The sequence below is a fragment of the Lepidothrix coronata genome, unplaced genomic scaffold, assembly GCF_001604755.1.
Source record: "Lepidothrix coronata isolate B3197 unplaced genomic scaffold, Lepidothrix_coronata-1.0 Scaffold72, whole genome shotgun sequence".
In the NCBI taxonomy this organism is placed as follows: Eukaryota; Metazoa; Chordata; class Aves; order Passeriformes; family Pipridae; genus Lepidothrix; species Lepidothrix coronata.
This window is the reverse complement of record NW_016690252.1, coordinates 1,442,125-1,464,163: the sequence shown is the minus strand read 5'-3', so window position 1 is coordinate 1,464,163 and position 22,039 is coordinate 1,442,125. Positions and strand designations below refer to the sequence as shown.

The window sequence follows — 22,039 nt, the reverse complement described above, 5'->3', positions numbered from 1 at the left end:
CCAGCTGCAGTTGTTTCTCTCTTCCCACTGCCTTATAAAAATCTAACATTGCTCCCTCCGAGTCCTCCGAGTAGCTCTTATAGGGAAGTTTTATGCATTTCCTCCAACGCAGGTAGTAAAAACAATTACTAGCAGTACTGTTTTTTATTCATAGTGATCAGTCCTAAAAGCACTGCCACTGAGCTTACTGTTTAGTTTTGGACAGTGTAAGCTTGCAGACACAACTTGTCTGTTTTGCTCCATGGAATGCAGCTAGCATTTTTTAAGTGCTACCATATCTTAGATAAGAATTACCATCAAGAAAGCCCATTGAAAGACTATGTAGAAAGCGGGATGACTGTTCTGGATTCCACTCTGAGCCAGCCTGGCCCCAAGCATTGTTCTTGTGGAGGCATCAGCTGCACATGGAGTATCTGCAGTGAACTGAACATCATAGAACTAAGCATAAACATGGTGATTTTTGTTGCTGCTTGTTGTATTAATAGTGAAGTTTTATTTACAATACCATTTTTTTCCATTCCAAAGGAATTAAAACAGGAAATTACACGCACCTTGACAGCTGATAATCCCCAAGCTCCCCAGAATATTGTCAGATTCAGCTTTAAAGTAAGTGTGACATGACCCGTAAAACTGAAATGAGATTTTTTGCAATTAATTGGTTTTGTGTTTTCCTTTGATATATAACCAGGTAAATTTTCTGTTAATACAGCTTCATCTTTTTACGTATTTGCTGCCAATGGTTCCCAGAGGGTTTTTGCAGAGGGTAAAAGTCTAAAAGCATTGATGCATTTATTTAGAAGTAGGATATTGCAATTACAGAACAAGAACTGGCAGTGGATGTAATTAATGCAGCTAATGTCAGGTGGTAATTTTTCCCATTTTGTGGTGGTTAGAGGAAAAAAAGCAATTCTTTTCTCAGTCTATAGGGCAGTTATGCCTCAGTATCCACACATAAAGATTCAGTTGTTTGAATTATAGGAGAGCTCAGAAATGTGTTTTGTGAACTCACTGACAATCTTTATTCATGATGAGTAGGAGTGAGCAGAGGAGGGTGCATCAGTTGGCCAGAAAACATCCAAGAATCATACCTTCACAGCTGTGTGTGCAGGGCATATGCTGCATTACCTTGGAGCAGCCTTCTCCTGTGTGTACAGCCAGCAGCTGCAGGGAAACTGCATGGGAAGAGTGGAATGATGGCTTTGCCTCCCACTCCTCACTTGGAAGGGTTGCATGCCCTCAAAGAAAGGGCACAGGGACAGCTCTGCCAACTCTAGCATTGGATTATCCCAAATTTAAGGCAGGTGTCGTGATTTAATCCCAGCTGGCCCCACACAGCCACTCACTCACTCTCCCCTGGTGGGATCAGGGAGAGAATCAGAGGAGTAAAAGTGAGAAAACTTGTGGGTTGAGATAAAGACAGTTTAATAAGGAAAGCAAAAGCTGTGCAAAGCAAAACAAGGAATTAATCCACCATTTCTGTGAGCAGGCAGCTGTTCAGCAATCCCCAGGAAAACAGGGCTCCGTGTCTCTTAATGGTTACTTGGGAAGACAAACATCATCATTCCAAATGTCACCCCTTCCTTCTTCCCCCAGCTTTATATGCTGAGCATGACACCATAAGATATGGAATATCGACTGTCCCATCTGTGTCCCTTCCCAGCCTCTCGTGCCCCTCCAGCCTCCTCACTGCTGGGATGTTGAACAGAAAAGGTCTTGACTCTGTGTAAGCACTGCTCAGCAATACCTAAAACATCCCTGTGTTGTCAACACTGTTTCCAGCACAAATCCAAATCACAGCCCAGAAGTAGCTACTGTGAAGAAAATTATCCCTGGCAAAACCAGCACCTAAGGGAACAGACAATCAGGTAAAATATTCCTGGGTCTGTCTCATTTCTGTGCTACTGTACTTTTTTGACTAACCATTGCATGAGTTCACCAGAGAAAGGAAATTAGTCTTGTGGAAGCAAATAAGGTCACCTTCTCTTCTATTTGGAGCTGACGTTTTCCATATTTATGATATATAGGCAGGTGATCAATGATCCATATCTTCAAATCCTCCACGATGATGGAAGTGGCTTGGTGCTGTGCTGTGATTGGTGCAGTAAACAGTATTTTTAAGAAGAAACTATTAAAGCATCTGTGGTCTGTGGTGTCTTCTGATTGCTTTGCGGTGCAGCTCAAAATCTAAATTATACAGATTGAGCTGTTCTTTTACTGTGAAGATGATGAGGCACTGGAACAGATTGCCCAGAGAAATTGTGGATTTCTCAACCCTGAGGATGTTCAAAGCTAGGTTGAGTGGGCCTTTGAGCAACTTGGTCTAATGGAAGGTGTCCCTGCCCATGGCAGGGAGGTAGGAACTGATGATCTTTAAGATCCCTTTCAACCTAAACCGTTCTATGATTCTGTGATTTTGTTGGGTTTTTCCTTTTTGTAGGAACGAGAATACAAGCTAGTAGACTACCTGGATCAAACAGCCATTCACTTCTCTTTGAATGGAAACCTGATACCCAAAGATTCAGATGAAGGCAGGCGACAGAGTATCAGATCAAACATTGAAGCAGGTAGGTTTGTTTTCTGAAATCACAGTAATTTTCAGATAGGCATTGGTTCCACTTACTCAACATGATGGAATGATCATGATTCATTACCATTGAGTTAAACAGCTCCTAGTTTGGCTTGCATCATTGTTGGGAGTCAAAATCAGAAGTACTGCAGTTTCATTCTAGTAATAACATTGTCACCTTTTGTGGCTTTGAGCAAAAAGTCACCCTCCAAATTGGGAATTTGTTACTGTGTTGTCTAATGAGACAGCATTAGGAAAGGAAGCATCTGTATATTAATGCTTCAGAAGACAGAGGATCTGCAGAATATGGTAGAATATGTCCTATTATTCTGGGCTTATTCACTTATCCTTTCTGTCATCAGAAAAGGCTCCTGATGAGACTCCTGCTGAAACATCTGAACAGGCAGAGATTAAAGATGAAGAACAAGCAGGAGATACTGAGGTAATTCTGCACAGTCAGCTGAGAGATGTCCATTTTATTTTTAGTGTTAGATTTGAAACTGTATTATTATAAAATGGGTTTGCTGAGAAGCTTCTGTGATTGATTCTTTTATATCTGAGATGTCTCTGCTGTAGGTGAGAACCTGCAGAAAACAGCTGGAGTCCTGCTGCCATTTTTCAGTTGCAGAAGCTGTGTTGGGGGATCACATCGGATCTGTGTTTATCCAGATGTTATATCAAGATGCAGTGTAATTTGATGGGATCAGGAGTCTTCCTGACAATATGTCCATTGGTGAAAAACAAAATGTGTAGGGATGGAAGCAGCACGCATAACTAAATTAAATTAACAGTGGCCTGATTTAAAGACAGTTGGCTGATAGGAAAGGAGTAGCCTTTGAGAAGCTTGTTTTTATCTACACAGTGTCAGACCCTGGAATCAAATTCAGACTAGTTTTAGATGAAGCTCATTGTCTAGCAAAGAAAGGAAAACACAGGGTAGTTGAACTCTAATGGAATCTTCTGGCCCCTGAGTCCATTTTACCAAAGGCAGTTGTGCTACGTTATCTCTTTCATGGTTTTGTTTTCAAGAAACTTCAGTTCCTGGATTTCTATATTCCCATTTAGATATCATTTCAGAAACTCCTCACTCTGATTGCTGGAAGTTTCCTAATTTACGTCTTAAATATTGAATCCAGCAGTCTGAGAAGAAGAAAAAGTGGTTCTGTTTCTTTCAAGGTGGAGTCACTGCTGTGTTTTCTTGCAGGCTGCAGGAGAGGAAGAGGGAGGAGAAGAAGAGGGAGCAGCTGAGGAAGAAGCTGAGGCAGCTGAGGCAGCAGAGGCAGCCGAGGCAGTAGAGGCAGAAGAGCCTCCTCCTCCAAAAGCACCTGAGAAGAAGCTTCCAAACCAGTTCAACTTCATTGAGAGAGCTTCAACGACGCCCTTCAACCCCCTGCGGGTATGCTGCGGTTCCTTCAGTGACTCGGAGGATCTTTGCTTTGGGAGGGCATGTGTTTGTGTCATATCCTGTGATCTCTGTAGATACTATTAGGAAAAGAAGTACAGTGTTTTACTGTTGTAAAACATTTGGGAAGGGGAAAATGGTGACAGAAAATGTCTTGCCTCATGGACTCTTGGACAGCCTACACCAAAACGTTTTGGTGCTGTTGTAAATCCTTAAGCCTCTACTTGGATATAGTATTTTTCATGTTTATTTTCTTGTCTGAAAAAGTAAGGAGCGATGGCTAGGACAGTAGCTGAGGACTTCTAATGCATGAAAGCATTTCCTGTTTGGCACTCAGCCCTTTTATGATCTCTTACTTCAATTCTTACTAGTGTAACAGGGGTATTAATGCCTTTATATTAAAAGGACAAATGTATTTGTGCTTGTATTAAGCATGGGTACTGCAGTAACAAACCCATGTATGATAAATCTTTACTGCTGCTACATGGTATGTCTCCCTCCCACTCTGTGCATGCACTTTCCAATCACTACAGACCCAAAACCTTATATTCCTTCCCTAAGCTTTTTGCTGAGCCCACAGCCATTCCCTTTGAGTGTGTTGTCATGCAACCTCCTGATTGAGCAATCCCGGTAAAGTTGGCCCCCAGCTGAGTGCTCAAAAAGGAGGTTTCTGCATTAGAGATAGAAGTTTCAGAGAGACAATTCTCTTGCTTTCCTTGCTACCCTACAATCAGAGTATATGCAGGTTCCTCAGAGAGCCTGCCTGAATTCTTGCAGCCGTTACAGATACAGTTAGGTGCCTTTACATCTGATAGACTTGAAGGGAAATAAGAGTAACTGTGCTGCTGGAGCTACCATCTCCTAGAAGGAATACCATCTCTGCCCACTGGTAGAGACAGAGGATCTCGAGAGAGTTTATCTGACAGTGAGGTGCTTACTACAAAGTTTGAGCTAAGATTTCTGCATCTTTCAAAATCCCAGTGGAGGTCACGGAATTAATTATTTCTATGTTCCCAGTCTGCATCTTCTCTTCCCATTGATTTTATTGGAAGAGGCTTGTGTGCCTCTGTGTGATTCTGCCTCTGAAAGCAGAATATAGACCTTAAATAGCTGTGAAGTACTGCTGTGTGCTGTACAGGATGTACAGTTTCCACCTCTGAGACTTCTTCGTTTCAGAGGTCAGTGAAGTGCTACAGGCAGCTTCTTAAAAATGTTCTGACACAACAATTTTTCGAAAGAAGATGCTGTTCCATTAAATGAAAGTTTTACAGAATTATATTAATTCATTTCAGAATGTTCATGTAAGGATGATAAAAGTCTTATATCAGTAGCATCAGATGAATTGTTTATAAGTTTCATTCTGTTCAACTCCTTTGTTTGTCTGTTCTATCCAACTGGCTGTTTAAAATATAGGACAAAACTTTTCAAATGTGGTAGGAAGTCATAACTGATACTGTAATTGATATCAGAATGTTTCAAATGGTAGACATAGAACAAACCATTTGAACTCCTTCAAAATTAAATACTGAAATTGAATATTTAAGTATGTGGGGAAAAAATCAGGAGGTCTTGAGAACCTTCTTTTGGTCCAAAAGAAAATCTGTTTGTAGTTGCATGATCACCAGGAATGTTGTGCAGTGTTCTAGGAGTCCTTTGTCTGTCAAGTTAATCATGCAGTCTGTTTCCACAACTGGACTGTGTCACTGCAGAGGGTTTCAATGCCAAGATTACTCTTCCTTTTGCGTTTCTTTTTTTTCAGGAAAAAGGATGTCAGACGGAGCCTATACCTTCGCTAAATTTCTCAGCCACTATTCACCAGGTATATACATATAAATTTATATACTCTTTACCTTTAAAGTTTTTTAGAGTATATTTAGGAAACTGAGATATGAGAAAGTTAAAAACAAATTATTGTGTTTGCATTCCTTACAGTGGAATGAATTCCCATGCATGGGCTTTGGTCTCTGGTTTGTATCTGAGGACAAACTAGTATGGCCCTCTTTTCTGCCTAATGGGTGAACTTGCTCATGGTTTTTATTTGTAAGGTTAAGTGTCTCAGTTTAGCTGCTTTTAATTGGTTCATTTTTTGCCAGGCACCCTGACCAGTCTGCTTTAGAGACTCTTAAATGAGTGGAAATGGGGAAATCACAGCGTGAGAATGGTTTTGGACTCAGCAAGAAGTGGGCTGCAGCTTGCAGGGCACTGGCTACTCTAGGGACACAGAGTGGGAGTGGGAACTGTCCTGTTGCTGATCTTCCATCACTGTGTGGTGAGCAAGCTGGTTATTTAGGAGGATCTAGGGTCCAGCATTCAATACCTAGTCAGCTGCTGGACACCTCCGTCACCTGAAGCCACTCGATGCAGGCTTGATGGAGTCTCAAAATACAGGAACAAAGCAATGAAAAAGCATTTAGGACATGTCTGCATGCTAGCTCCACTTTGAACACATTGTTTAGAGAGTGGAGACCTCTGAAGATTTTGTACAACTGGAAATTTATGAAAGTTCATGGAGTTTTTGGGAGTATTGTTAAGAATTTGACATATGCAGTACTTGGGTTTTTACTTTTTGTAAGTTTAGCTGTATGCAAAAGCAGGTTTCTCAAGCCTGAAGATGAACCCAATCAGAACGAGAGCAAAATGAACATGGAAGACCAACCTATTGCAAGAAACTTAGCTCTGTTTTATTGTAGTGGGAATATGCCTATATATTAATGATGAAAAACTGTACAGATTTTCTCCATCCCTTAAAATAATGTAAAAAAAATTATTTTGGATGGAATTTTACACATGAAATATGCTACAGCTTTCATTGGAGAGGGAATCCAGCCAATTCTGCTGGTCAATTCCCAGGTATTTGCAAAATGTATTTGTGTTTGTCACTGATACGAATATTGTTTCAAACCAGTGTATCAGACTGGTGTTGAAAATATTGTTTCGTTACCAGTGTATCACAGGAACACCCAAGGAGAAACTATAAGGCAGTGGCAGCAACTTAAAAAATGTTGTTATAGGAAAGTGGTAGGAATGGGAGTGAAGATGTCTCTGTCAGGTTGATAGATGTATCCCAGTCTATTCCTGAACCTGAAATCACAGAGTACTTGGCTGGAAATCTTCCCACCCTCCAGCTGGAGTTTTCTTCCATTTTTTTCTGGCAGTAAGATGACCTGAGACTTGGAACAGAGATCTATAGATAATCAGGCTGTGGCTAAGATTTTGCATGAAATGTTTGAAAGTTGAGAGAAAAAGTTTTCCATTTCTTTCTTTTTATTCAGTTGAAATTTTCAGTGGATCTAAAATAATATTTTTACATAAACTCTCCCCCCCCCATTCTTTTTCCTTCATATTCTTTCTTATGCTCACATTTTCCTATCCCAAACTTTTCTGTTCTACTCCTTCTCATACTTGTCTCATCTTTGTCCTTTCCCTGATATGTGGAACATCTTTCCATTTAATTTCTACCTGCAAATTTACAACGCAATGCAGTTTTTTTACTAAAGGTTTCTGCTACCTTTCTTTATTCCGGTGTTCTAGTCTGTATTATCTGTTTGAATCATACTCCCTCTCCCAAGCTGATGTGTCAGATTGCCTTTTGTTTTTCTCCTGAAAGCAATAAACCTGCTTCAGATAGGGTACTAGCACTTCAATACTAACGAATAATTCTTAAGTAGAAAAATTACTTTTGAAATCTGCTCAAGTAAGACATTTGTGGCATGTGGCACAGCAGAAGATGTAAAACTGCTCTCAGTTTGCATCATATGCTGCAGAGTTGGAGTCCAAGATTTAAATTGTGTTAAGCAGCTACAATTTAATTTTCCAACACCACATGAGAAATGTCATAAATCAGATGTTTAATGCTTGTTTCCTATTAAACACTGGTAAATTAGCCAAACACAAAGTCCTACAAAAAAGATATGGAGTCAAAGCAGTAAACAGAGTGTTGGAGGAAGGAAATTATTAAAAATGCAATAAAGTGTTCTTAAAACATAAGACATATCCCATTGTGGTTTAAAAAGCCTGGACTTCAACCCTTCACTTTTTGTGCAAGAAGGCAGATGTTCAGCTAATTCCAGCAGCAGTGTTACTGTGGTGATGACTACATATTTTTGGGATGGTGTAGATGACTGCTCTCAGGAGTATTGATCAGGTCGTGATAAATCCTGCCTCTGTGTCTCTCAGTGGGACATCTATGATGCCTATGTGGAGGAACTTCAGAGAATGGAAAAGGCAAAAGAGAAAGAAAAGTCAAAACCTCAGGCAGTAAAGAAAGAAGAAGAGAAGAGAGGTTTGAGAAAATTATCCCATGTGGAGGTGCAGGTATGTTTCATAATGCTGGAAGAAGGCTGCTTGAAGTGGTGCTGGCTACGTCCGCAGTGCAAGTCAGGTGAAAGCAAGTCATGCTGGCAGTGTAGCCAGTTGTCTCAGCTGGCAAGTAACAACCTTAAGAAATGCAAAAATTACTTTTTGCTAGGAATTGTATTTCCTACAAAAAAAATCCTGTTTTATACAGCAAAACAGGACTTATGTTTTGCTGTATAAAGCAGGATTTCAATTTTGTGTGATCTTATTTTCAAACCTGATTTCCAAGTGAGCTATATTGCTTTCTTTTGTGCAGTATGTTTGTGTCTCATTTTTTATTATTATGTGAGGGATAAAAGAACAAAATAAGTAGAAATAGTGTGTGACTTTTCCATTGCAAGGGATGCAGAGATTTTACATAAAATGTTCAACCTGGAAGGCAGAGAAATTTAGGATTATTTCAAAATACTGTACTGTAGTAAACCACTTTTCACTATTTCTTAATTTTAATTATAATTTTATAGAGTTACAATTTATACATTTTCTGATTGTAGATACATAAATGATATATAATGTATAATTTATATAAAAGCTAATGATAGTTAATTGAAATAGAGGACTAGATACTTAAAATTGAATAATGATTCTGTGAGGCTTGATGAAATTTGTGGGGGGGATTTTTGATGCCTCATTTATTCATTTAGTTGGAAAGTGACAGAAGTGCTTGGAGTTCTACGCCATGGTCAGTAATTACACACCACCCTGTTACCTCAGGCAGGGTGATGTGACCACCCCAAGAGAAGGTCAGTCACTCCAAGTCCTGCGAAGTAGCACAGTGAATGCAAGGGCTGCTGGACTGGAGTACCTTGCTCAGTCTGGCTTCTCAGACTAGCAGGTATCCTAATGCCTGCCACATTCCAAGCTGATGCTGTAACCTTGCTGTGAGGGTGATACTGCCTCCTAATCCAGGCTCCTCTGGAGTAATCAGGGGTAGCCTGGGAGTGCCTTGTGGGCATGACACAATTCATTCCACTCAAGTGACAGTATCCCCATCTTAAAAATATCATCCCACTTCAAGCACTGAGGATACACTATGGCAACCCTGCAAGATTTTCTTCATGCTCCAGAATGTTTTCAAGGGATTCAGGAAGTTTCTGTTAGGGTTTAACAGAGTCTGATCTGTACAGAATTGTGGGTGGTTCTTTCCTCCCCAGTCTAAGTTAAACCTTTTAGAAGGAAAACTGAAATAATTTCTATGATGAGTGGAGCAAAGTACACTGAGAACTGTGATACAGAATCATGGCAGTTAGTTCTTAATTTGCCCCTGAAATAGGTGTAGATATATCAATATATGTAAGATATATGTATATATATATATATACATATATATATATATATCCATGTAATAAGAGCTGATTTCTGAAACAGGCTTTATCACTTTCATACCATATGGCTGATACAACTGCAGAGGATTTGGCTGGCTTAGACACCCCACAGCACTGTGCCAGCATAAACCTTACAGTATAAACAGACCATGTTCTGATAGGCTTCTTCCTGTGAATTGTGCCATGGAAATTCAAGGTCCTTTCAAAAACTAGTGAACCTTTCACCTGAGTATGTTTTGGAGAATTAAGCATGAAGTCAGCACTACAATTATAGGCTTAAACGGTGGACTGCTAAAAACTGATGATGAAAATAAAGTAAATATTCTACCAGTGAAACCATATTGTAAAAAACCTGCTGCACACTCCACTGACGACAGTGGGAAATTGGAATCCAGTAATTCATGATCTGTTCCTTTGGTGCTTTGCTTTTCACTCTTAACACTTTGCAGAGGGCTTGCAGGAAAGACAGAAAGTCAAGTGAAAGGAAAGCTTCGTTATGCAAAGCCAGTGTCCCAGACTGAGGTCCTCTGTGAGGCTGGTGGACCAACTTTAGTTGCATGAAAGACCTGCTAAATTTTCCACTAATTAACTGGGAAAATGCAACCCCAGGTACTCCAAGGCTCAAATCAGACTTACAACAGTTGTTGTATCTGTTCATGTGTAGGTCTATGCAAATTAAAGATGGATGGCATCAGAATCTGTATTTCTGGTCTCAATTCACAAATGGAGAAATGGGTTTTGAGGAACTCCTAACTCACAGATTACATACCATGCACCATGCTTATTGAAACAGAGCTTTCTCAGCTGAGTACCTTCTGAGGATAAACTGTGTTTGATCATTGCTGAAGGGAACTGTGGAACATCAGACAGGAGACGTGGCTGATCTGGATCAAGGATGCAATGGCGAGAAGCGGCAACTGATTTCCACCATTGTTTTGGTCAGTCTAGGTATTATCAAAAGTTACTGTGAAATCTACTGAGATAGCAACAAATTCAACCCAAAGGAAAGAAGAAGAGAAAATGAGTGGCTCTTACCATGGATGGATGCCTGATGGAATCCGTTGCTATGGTAGGAGGCCATGAAAGAGAAGATCCAAGAACTAGAGCCACAGCTGGAGATGATGAAGGGATTAGATGAAGATTTGAAAAGGTAATGGATGAAAAGAGAGAGAAAACGGTTCTGGTACTGAGTAATAGGTCAAGAGAACACTGGGAGAGGAAAGATGTGATCTGTGAAAGAACATGGTCAAAAGCAGAAGAGAGGAGGGGAGGGGAGGGAAGCCTTGACAGTTAAGCAGAAGCTTCTCACTGGGGGAAAAGAAGTGGAATGAAGCTATGCATCATAGAGAAGCTGGGAGATCATGGTTTAGCAAAACAGAAGAGAGAGGCAGCCAACAGGAAAAGGAATGGAGGTAACCAAGGATACCAGCAGAAAAAAGGATGAGAATGATATAAAGAAGATATGAGTGAATAAAAGTTGGAATAACAGAAAGTATTTGACTGGAGACTGTGATGAAGGACTCTTCGAAATCTCTCGGCGTGCCTGGATCTAGGGAAGAAAGGGTGTGCTACATCTGAGGGCAGTGATGCAGCATTTGAAACTTTTCCTCAGTTTTCAGTAAAGGCAGTACACTGAACATGGAGAACACAGAATATCAAAGAGGAACAATATGAAATTTTCTGAGCTGAAAATATCTGGAAGCAAAGATAACTAGGCAGAAATGTTGTCCCGTTCTTGCTGTTCCTAAGCCATCTGCTTATGGTGGATGTCTGATGGAAGCTGTTGCTATGATAAGAGGCCGTAAGGGAGGATACTTGATGATCTTAAAGGTCTTTTCCAATCTAAATGATTCTATGATTCTACAATCCTGACCCAGATACATGCTGGGTCTGATCCAGTACAACCCTCCTCATGTTGTTGCATGAAGCTGGAAATTACAGTATCTGAGGTAGAAACAAAATGCAAAGACCTTCATGCAGTTGGTGCAGGCTTGCTTCTCTGACCCTGAGCTGGCAAGACATGAAATCACAAGTCTAATAGTAAGGTTTTTTAATGAATCTGTGCAAAGAGGGTTGGAGCTATGTAATTAGAGTATCACAAAGACATGTTGTATATAAGAGGGGTAAAAATGATTCCATTAATTTGACCTCTAACAGTACATGAGGCAAGAGAGTTAATAGGGAGGAAAAGAATACAGAACTGGGAGTATATATGAAATGGAGTAAAATATCACATGTTTACCAAATGTAGGCTGTGTCCAAATAATCTCACTTCTTTCTTTGATGAAAGGCAAATTGTGTCTTCCCTTAATGAGGAAAGTAGAGTACTGGTAATCTATCTGCAATTCTGCAAAGCTATTGATATGGTGCCATTAGGCAATTGTTAGACATACCAGAAAAGTTGTTATTAGTACAAACTGGGAGGGACTGGTGGAGAGGGAGACTGCATTTTGGAGTATCAAAACAATCTTTGGTAAGGTGAGGGCTTACAGATTGTAATGATAGGGAGAAACACGAGTGTGTTGGTTGGAGAGTTGTGATGTGGCTATGAGAGACAAGTATATTGCTGGAATGTACTCTGTGATGGATAGCAGAGAAACTGTTTATGTTAGGTAAGGTGGGGTGATACATTTTCAGGAATAGTACAGGGATATGTGATTTTAATCACCCTTTTCAAAGATGATAGATTGCAAACCTGCACACGTACGGAAAAGACTATAAGAAATGGAAAGCTTGAATACATGATACTAAAAAATCTTAGCATATTTATCTGTTAATGCAAAGGTGGAGAAGGAATCTGAGTTAGATAGCAGAGAGGGAGAATTACCAAGGCAGAGGATAGTGTCAACAGAAATATAGATGGATGTGAAACAGTAAGGAATATGTTGAAGCTGGAACTTAACTGCGCTGGAATGATCTCTAGTCTCCTCTGAAACAGAAGTTGTTGATCATTGTCCTAAGAAGTCCAAACAAAATTTATATTTAACAGAGAAATGTGCATTTCTGAGTCATGTGGAGTCCTGTCTCATTTGTCTATCTCACTGTAGCATTACCCCTTTCTGAGATATGCCTGGTGAGGGTCACAGTTATCATTTGGCAGCCCTTGAAAACCACTAATATTTTTTACATAACAGCTGAAATTAGAATGCAATTACTTTCACATTATTCTTCACCTGTTCCTGGTCATCTGTAGGACTGGATGACTTATTACCGACTCCTTTGTCTTCAATTTGCTGTTAACAGTGTATCAGAATTCAAAGCGAGGAGTGAAAATGATCAGATAAGTACAGTTTTGGAAATTAATAACTAGTTGACACAATTCAACCTGGGGAGCTTTATTTGGGATTTACAGTGGGTGTTTGCAGTGCATGGAGGTGTTGGCTGGGCTACAGATGACAACAGCCCCGTACTGTGCTTCTTTCTTTGCAAGCTAGGGGCTCCTCTAGTCACAGTATGTGTATTGCTAGAGGTATGAGCAGTTACTACAATGATTTTAGGGTAGGGTTTGTCTTCTGGATATGTACTTACACACCAGCAGAAGCTTTTTCTTGTGCTTCAGGTTGCAGGAGTTACACATTGCAACTGGCCAGCTGCTGAGAGGCAAATATGAAGCCATTAGTGTTAAAGAATTGCAGAGCAAGACCAAGACATTTCTTTTCAAATTATTAGCCCATTATCCATCTTACATATGGTTCAATTAACATTATTGCTGTTCTAAAAATAACTTACAAACAGAAATAAACAAAACAAATTTGTTATCCTTTGAGCTCTCATTGCATTTGATTAGCTGGCCCAGAAATGGCCTTAAGCGGAAAAGTGAGTTTCAAACAGAAATTTTAAAAAAAAAAGATAAATCAAGCCTAGCACTTCCTCTGAAGATTTATTTCAGTAGCATACAGAATAAATAAAACGTGAAATAGGACAGGATACAATGACAAAATGACTTACACCGATCCAGTTTAATGCCAAAAATGTAGTTAGTCATGGCTGTATTGCTAACAACACAGCTACCTAACAGAAAAGCTGACTTAAAGCTTTTTTGATTCATCTGGAGAGTTTCCTGCGTTGCAGACAAAATACTCAAACAATTGAATAATACATTTTTTCTGCATTTACTGAGGTTTTTTTTTTCTTCTTTTTTTTCTCAATTTAAAGCCTACTTTCCACTGACCAAGAAAACCCCCAAAACTATGGAATCATAGTATCATAGATTCATAGAATATTACAACTCCCCTGCCAGGGCAGGGACACCTTCCACTAGACCAGGTTGCTTAGAGCCTCATCCAACCTGGCCTTGAATACTTCCAGGACGGGGATGCCCACAGCTTCTCTTGGCAACCTGTGCCATTGTCTCACCACCCTCACAGTAAAGAATTTCTTCCTAATATTTAGTCTAAACCTACTCTCTTTCAGTTTAAAACAGGTGTTCCTCATCCTATCTCTAGACTTCCTGATAAAGAATCCCACCATGTATTTCCTGTAGGCCCCCTTTTGGTACTGGGAGGTGCTATAAGGTCTCCCTAAAGCCTTCTCTTCTCCAGCTGAACATCCCTAACTCTCAGCCTGTCTCCATAGAAGAGGTACTCCAGCCCTCTGATCATCTTCGTGGACTCTGCATGGACACTCCAGCAGTACCGTGTCCTTCCTGCGCTGGGACCCCAGAGCTGGATGCAGTGCTCCAGGTGGGGTCTCACCAGAAGTGCAGAAGGGCAGAATCCCCTCCTTTGCCCTGCTGCCCACGCTGCCTTGGATGCAGCACAGGACAGGATTGGCTTTCTGGGCTGGGGGTGCACATGGCCACATCATATTCAGATTTTCATCCATCATTACCCTCAAATCCTTCTACTCAGAGTTGCTCTCAATCCATTCATCATCCAGCCTGTATCCATGTTTGAGATTCCTCCACCCCAGGTGCAGGACCTTGCACTTGGCCTTGTTTAACTTCATGGGGTTCTCGCAGACCCACTTCTCAAGGCTGTCCAAGTCCCTCTGGGTGGCATCTCTTCCCTGCCGTGTGTTGACCACACTGCATGGCTTAGTGTCATCATAGATGAGGCAGGATCCAGCATTCATCTTTGAGTAAGCTTTATCTTATGGTCTTCAGTCCAGAATGTTGTCTCAGGTTAGAAAGTCAGAACGCCTGCAGTGCAAGTTTCCTTGGATGTGTAAGAGCCCAAGAACCACAGTCCTGCTCACATCTGTAGGGTACAGCACTACCTTTCTTCCCCAGCCCCTTGCAGTAGCAGATGCTTGTTCAAACGGAAGAGAAATTTTGTCCTGCATCATTGGTTAATGGAAGCAAATAAATGTGGTGAACCAGCAGGACTCCAGGGGACCTGTTCTCTATACCTTGTAACTGTGACTTTTACAGCGTTGGAGAGAAAATTGTTTGTTGCACTTCTCTTTTTCTAAATTGTATTGTAACCTTTTCAACATTTAGCCTCTATCAATTAAGGTTACTCAGAGCAATATGCTCATGACAACCAATGGCTTTTGTAGTCATAATCCTAATACTGTTGGAAAAATGTCAGCAGAGATGAATTGCTTTTTTTTTAACTGAAGTAAAAATGACAACTGAAAGTCAAACGAGAGAATTTCAAGCAATTGAGACTATTGATTTCTACTTGAGATGTTTCAAGGATCGTCTTTCTCTTCCTCTTTAATTTCTCTTAATACTTATGACTTCCTAATATCTAGGGAATATCATGCGGTGTTAAAATTTGAAAACATCTTTTCCTGCACTTTCTTAAATTCTGAAGATGACAGTAAATTCTCTGTGCTGTTTTCAAGAAGTCGTCCCCTAGACCCAGGGAAAACCCGAAGAACATGAGAGGAACCCCATGGCTTCAGATGACTATCCACAAGTGAATGTGGTTGTTGGTTACCCTTCCTTAAAGGGTAGGAACCCAGCAAGAGTATATCTCAGTCCCAAATAGTCTTTCAGTCTTCAACTATTTTCAGCTACTTTCTAAGCATTATGTGCTTTGAATGGAAGCACTGGCTCCTTGAAACCTTGAGGAATTCTTGCATCTACAATACTCTTTGGCAAGGAGTTGCACAGATGTGTCATCTTTCTGTAAGTCACCTTCTTTTGTTTGTTTTGAACTTGACTTACACAACTTTTACTTGACACCTCTATTTTTTGTAGCAGAAGAGACAGTGAACAGTCAGTCCCTGTCCATCCTCTCTGGACCATTTAGACCTGTCTCATGTCTTCCCGAGCCATTTCTTCTACAGACTGGCATGTCCCAGCCGACTCAGTGTTTCCTGGCACAGACACCATTCCAGACTTGGACTATCCTCGCTGCCCTTCTTTCAACTTGGTTTCAAGTTCTACATAGTTTTTTCTGAGATGGGAAAAGAAGACTGCACACAATACTGGAGGTGTAAGCAAACTATAAGTTTATAGAAGTATAGCGTTTTTTAGAAACTTTTTTTCTCTCTTGTTCTCTCATCTCTGTGTCATCCTATGAGTTTCATGGTCTTTCAAGCAAGACTTAATCTCCTTTGAGTGTGGCAGAGCCCAGGAAAGATGTGGAGGGCTGGACACACATAATCTGAAGTCATGTTCTTAGTTCTGACTGTGACTGTGTGATGTAGTTTTGGTAGCTCATTTCACTTTTTCTTTTCATGTTCAGAGCACTCTCTGAGCTGTGTCAAGGATGACATGTTTCTTTTCAGTATTGACACTGTGAAGAAAATTTTGGTGTGCTGGCAGCCATCAGTTCCTAGCACAGGATTGAAGATGAAAGGCTTTGAAACAGTAATGGGGCTTTGGGGCAGCGGTAGCAGATGGGCATTCAGGTACTTGGAGCAGCACACTCTCAGAGCACTTTACATGTGCCCTGGCACTCTCACATCGTTGCACAGAACTGTGATGGCATCGTCCTGCTGGTCCAGCACAGTCTATGGACTTTTGCACTCTGTCCTTCCTACTGCTGGCACCCAGGCTTCCTGTCCTACTTGCTAGTTAATCCAGTTTGGTTTTTGCTGGTGGTCAACATGCTCACACAAAAAATAGTTGAAAATAGAGTTTGGTAAGAAGGTGGTTATAGGATTGTGATGATCAGTCCCAGGGCTCTGTCAGACAAAGCATGTCAACCTGCCACCTGCCGACAGGCAAACAGCCCCTGCTGGGCTCTCTTTTCTCCATTTGTCCATGGATATGTGGATGCATCAAGTTGGAATTACCCGGTGATTAATTAAAGGACTCCTAAATCCTCTGATGTTTGCTTGACACACCACTTAGAGGTCTCCAGGTAGGGACAAGGATGCTCATGCATGATGAAGCACCTGTGATTTCATTACTGAGTGTAATGAACTGTTATATCCATTGAGATGGGGGAGGAATCATGTTTGCTTTTAGCTCATCCTGTCATGAGTTAGCTTGAAAGACAAGACTCTTAACTGCCTTCACAGGTAAGTACCTTCCAAATGAGCTAAATCAGGAACAAACACTGAAGTTACTGCAGCTCAGCTGTGAATGGTATCTTGCTAAATTTATAATAAAGTAATTGCATTATTTCAAGTGTCATTATCATTAGGTGCTGGTTTGAGGCATTTCAAATTAATCTGTATTCAAGATCAAAGGACTCATGTTTTTCAGTCACATGAGGTCTGAAGGACTTGTAAACAGATAGGAAATACATTTTCTCTTCCTTCGTTTCTCTTCAGCACGTTGAGCCTATAACCAGAGTTGCAAAGGCTGCTAAAATAGCAGAGCGGATGGTGAATCTGAACACCTTTGATGACATTGCACAAGGTATGGCCCACTGAGAGATGCTTCTAACTTAAGCCTGAAGTCCTGCAGGTTAATATCTACAGCCATAGCAAGGACAAGGTAGAGCAGAACAGAATAGAATAGAGGAACAGAGATAAAATGAGCAGGGCTAGGAACCTACTGACTCACACAAGGCAAGTAGTACAGCAGACCATGGACATGCAAAGAGGATGCCACATTAGCCATGCTCTGAGCTTGCTGGGAACAGCAGGTCTGGTCGGCATTGCCCTCCCTGTAGCACTTCCATCCCTCAGCAGGTACTTTTTTTCCTGGATGCAGGTGCTGGTGACAGCAGCCAGAGCTGATCAGCTCTCTGCTCACATACAGATCCCAGCTGCGGCAACATATTCAGTCTTGATGTCACTGTGCAAGAGTTTCACTCTCTCTGCTCAGATTCCTCCTAAAAGGCCATGTCTAGTTCTGTGGGTGACCTGAGGTCACACCTTGCTCTGAGTTTCTTCTTTCTAGTTAATCCTTTGCTAATCATCAGTTTGATTTTTATTTTTCTTGTGTGTGGGTGGACTTGGTGTTGGTAAAATGCATTTTTTGGGCTGAGGTGCTGGTTTGGAGTTCAGACTAAAGAACTGAGAGAGTTTATACACTAGCAATTGGGTAATTCAGAGGCTGTGAGGATAACAGAGTGGTTTTTAAAGCTTCCCTGACACTGAACCGTGCTGATTAATTTCTGATTTATTCACTGGGACTTTTTCCTTGGCATTTTTTTGTTTTAGATTTTAAATATTTTGAGGATGCCTCAGACGAATTCAGAGCCCAGCAAGGAACCCTCCTCCCACTCTGGAATTTCCAGTATGAGAAAACCAAGAAACTTGCAGTTACTGCCATCTCCTGGTAAGTCTCTTCATTCCAAACTTACTCTCGACTGTTGTGCCTGGGAGTGGAATGGAATGTAACAGTATTATAAGGCAGGGCTGATTTCTCTGGGAACACGGTTTTGAATTATTACAGTCAGTTGCTTGGGCAGCATCTAGATATGCCCGGTGCTACTGGATGCACAGCAAATTGTATAAGGCTGAACGTGCCAGGCTTGTGCGCTTCAGCAGAAACTGAAGGCAGATCAAGCTCTGTGCAGCACTGGGGGAAAGTGAGTGCAATTAGCAGAGCAAATAAGAGTCCCCTTCTTGGAAGCTATGGTAGATGTCTCATATCTTTGGATGATATGCTGTAGGAATCTGTCCTGAAAAATCTAGGGGAGGAGAAGGGATAGTGACTATATTTTTGACAAGAATTCATACAGGAGAATTAAAGCAGCAGGCAGGGAAATGAAAACATCACATATGCCAAGCAGGTAACACCATGGACTGTAAAATGCCATGTTACTGATATTAGACAAGACCTTGATGCATGAATCATAGAATCATAGAATGTCCTGAGCTGGAAGTGACCCACAAATCAAATCCAGCTCCTGTCCCTGCATAGACCAGCCCCAAGAGTCACACCACATGCCTGAGAGCACTGTCAAAAGCTTTTTGAACTCTGTGCTGTGACCACTGCCCTGGGGAGCCTGTTCCAGTGCCCAGCTACCCTCTAGGTGAAGAACCTTCTTCTAATATTCAAACTAAACCTGCCCTGACAACTTCAGGCCATTTGCTCAGGTCCTATCACTGGTCACCACAGAGAAGAGATCAGTGACTGCCCCTCCTCTTCGCCTCACGAGGAAACTGCAGTGAGGTCTTCCCTCGGTCTCCGCTTTTCCAGGCTGAACAGACCAAGTGACCTCAGCCAGTCTTCATATGGCTTTTCCTCCAGACAACAGTGTTATTTGTGTATTAGAATCTTGCACAGTGCAGTGCAATAGGTGTTTGCCCTGCAGTCCACTTCTGCATGGTTATTCCAGGTCAGTCCAAAAGTGATTGCTGATACTTGGAAATCAACTCTCTTTTCTTCTGAGGTATTATCGCTATGCTTATTACTGTGAAAAAAACACTCATCACGGACCTGAATAAGTCCATTCACTTTTTAATGCGCTTCATCCTCCTCAGCACTGTCTTGGCTCATGCACTGAGCATAAGACATACCTAGTTAGCTCCTGCCTTGTGCTGCCCTGCAGCTAGGCCTCCTATGACTTGTTTGTAGGATAGTGTGAGCACATTTGTGCCCTGCTAAGGAGGATATATGAAGAGACAGAGCCTTTCAAACCACTGTAGTATTATATAATAAAGTATCAAGCATGCAGTTGTGTGAGAATTACAAAGTAACACTAAAATTGGAAGCAAAACTGGGAGAAAAGGCATCTTTAATAGGTAGTTTGTACTGCTGTCGTTCTTGTCTCCAGGAAATGATAACAGAAAGATGGCCTTGAAATTGGAAGAATGACTCCAAATTGCTTTATGTAATAAGCTTTTCTAATTTAATTTTTATTCTCACATTTTTAGCAGTGGTGGTGCATTTAGTGGAAAGAGCAAGAGCATTAGGATGCCTAGGTATTAGCCCAATGAAAAAAGAGAAATGAAAAAATAAGTGGTTTATTTTATCAATCCATAATAGCAGGCCAGTGAAAACACTCATTAGGTAATTTTCACATACATTCGTTTCACAGAATTGTTACCCACTGGTTGTGCTGTGTGAGCTCAGGGACTGCAACAGTTCTGACCTTTATCCCATGGAAAACCTACCTACAGTCACTGTCCACACACAGTAGAGGTTGTAGAGAAGGCAGATGTTTTTTAAGCAAAGGGACTTCGGAAGACACAGTAGATGCCTAATAGCTCATAGTCAGCATTTGGCACAGCACATACACTGTTAACCAGCTGGGTGAGAAGGAAATTTTCCTTCCTGATCTGTGGGAATGATCATGAATTCGTGAACTGATAACTGTCTCTTGAAGCATCTCTCATTATTTAATGACAGGTAGGGAAAGTGAGTTTATTGATTTGGAAATGCCTTTATTCTTGCCCTTGAAGGATGGAAACCAACATATTCCTGCATTTTTTCTGTCCTCAAAGACCTCATTTTTAAAAGTAAACTTTCCATGATTATGAAATGGATAAGCCAAGAAGTGCTAGAGATTGACATCATGTCTGTCTATGCCCTTTTTATCCTTTTCATCTACTGTCTTGGTTTTCTAATGTTCTGCTTTTTTATACATCTTGAGTTTGGAAGAATTACTTCTATGCAAACTTTACTAGTGTATGTGGTGAAAGGGTAAAGCCCTCAAAATGTGTGCAGTCCTGTGAGAAAGGACTCTGAAGTTAATGTGTGAAACACTGTGTTTTTGTGGATCTACATGGTTAATAATAAATGCAATTTTGTATATATATCTTCTCATTACAGGAATCCAAAGTACAAGGACCTATTTGCAGTGGGGTATGGCTCTTGTAAGTAATAAATGCAAAAGAATCATTGAGATATTTAAAATATTAAAAAAGTGGACTGAGATCAATTCAGATAATCCTCTGGGGCATGGATTGCATCTCATAGCAAGGAGTCATCTAATTTCAAAGCAGTAAATTGAGATTTAACTCAGTACAGGGATTAGGCCTTTCCATTCCATAATATAAACATTCAGAAATACATAGGCATAGACAGCAGTTATTGGAGGACTAAAACAAATTTAAAACAGGATAATATGACACATAAGGAAATTTTTTTAACTTTTCTTCCTTCCTTTGTAATCTGGAGGACAGAGATACATATGGTTTCAAAAGAGTTTAGATCAATTCATGGAGGGACAGCTTGCTGTTGGAAGGATAAACCATCTGATTCAGTCAGTTGATAGTTATGAGTTGCTGGAAGCTATGAGTACCTACAAGGAGACAGACCTGCATTTGCTGAGGTTCTCACAGTATTGAAACTGTTACTACTCAGTATTATTTTAATATAAGGTACTTAGCTACAGGGACCTTTGATATGGTCCCAAATATGTACTCATTCTTATGTTTCTCTGTGCTCTGACAGTGGAACCAGATGGGTTGTCTTCATTTATACTAGTAAGGATTGTGCTCTGCTTGCAATATTGCAACATTTCATTTTCCTTTTAAAATTACATTTTTCTCTTCACTTTCAATCCATCAGAGCTCTGGAAATGTTCCTGTTAGTTGGCCAAGAAGCCTAAATTGGCCTGACACTCTTTAATTCAGCAGGCACCATCTACTATAACGAGCAGATCTCAGTTTTTGCAAAAGAAAGCATGGTGAGAAGCTCCAAGGGTAGTGCTTGCCTTGTACAGCACAGCAAACCCTTCTTGTGCTTACATGCCTGTGCTCAGAGAGTGTAGGAAATGGGCAGTGCCTTCCCACTGCCCTGCCAACCAGCTGCCAGAGGAGAGGTACGAGCTCAGGGAGGGTAACCTCCCTCTCTTTAGCCTGTTCAGGCAGCTGTTCTAACTTCTTACACTAAGCAGGACAGTCATGTGTGCTTATTTGTTAGTTCTGCCAGGGTCCACTGTGCCAAAGGCAATAGATGCAGAGGGAGCAGACCCAGAGTCAGTGGCTTTGTATCTAAGTCAACAAGAGATCCAGAAGACTTCTTATTCCATTTTATAGTGGACAGAGGGCACAGATCCTCTCAGCCAGCTGTAGCCAACTAACAGCTAAGAATCTGAGTCTATGCTTTGCTCAGCAGTGGGAGATCAGCACATCCAGAGGGCATCC

The 22,039-nt window shown here is 41.0% G+C and overlaps 1 protein-coding gene across 2 annotated transcripts in view; it reads left to right on the top strand.

Annotated features, from left to right (window-relative positions):
• The window catches only part of DNAI1 (dynein axonemal intermediate chain 1), a 140,499-nt gene that overhangs the window by 14,753 nt on the left and 103,707 nt on the right, over positions 1-22,039 (top strand). For both annotated transcript variants that reach the window (XM_017819004.1, XM_017819003.1), the window contains exons 4-12: positions 526-606; positions 2,438-2,564; positions 2,929-3,008; positions 3,771-3,962; positions 5,728-5,787; positions 8,145-8,282; positions 17,324-17,411; positions 18,161-18,278; positions 20,721-20,764. In XM_017819004.1, the coding sequence (XP_017674493.1) occupies positions 526-606; positions 2,438-2,564; positions 2,929-3,008; positions 3,771-3,962; positions 5,728-5,787; positions 8,145-8,282; positions 17,324-17,411; positions 18,161-18,278; positions 20,721-20,764 (928 nt within the window). The remainder of the gene's footprint in view (positions 1-525; positions 607-2,437; positions 2,565-2,928; positions 3,009-3,770; positions 3,963-5,727; positions 5,788-8,144; positions 8,283-17,323; positions 17,412-18,160; positions 18,279-20,720; positions 20,765-22,039) is intronic.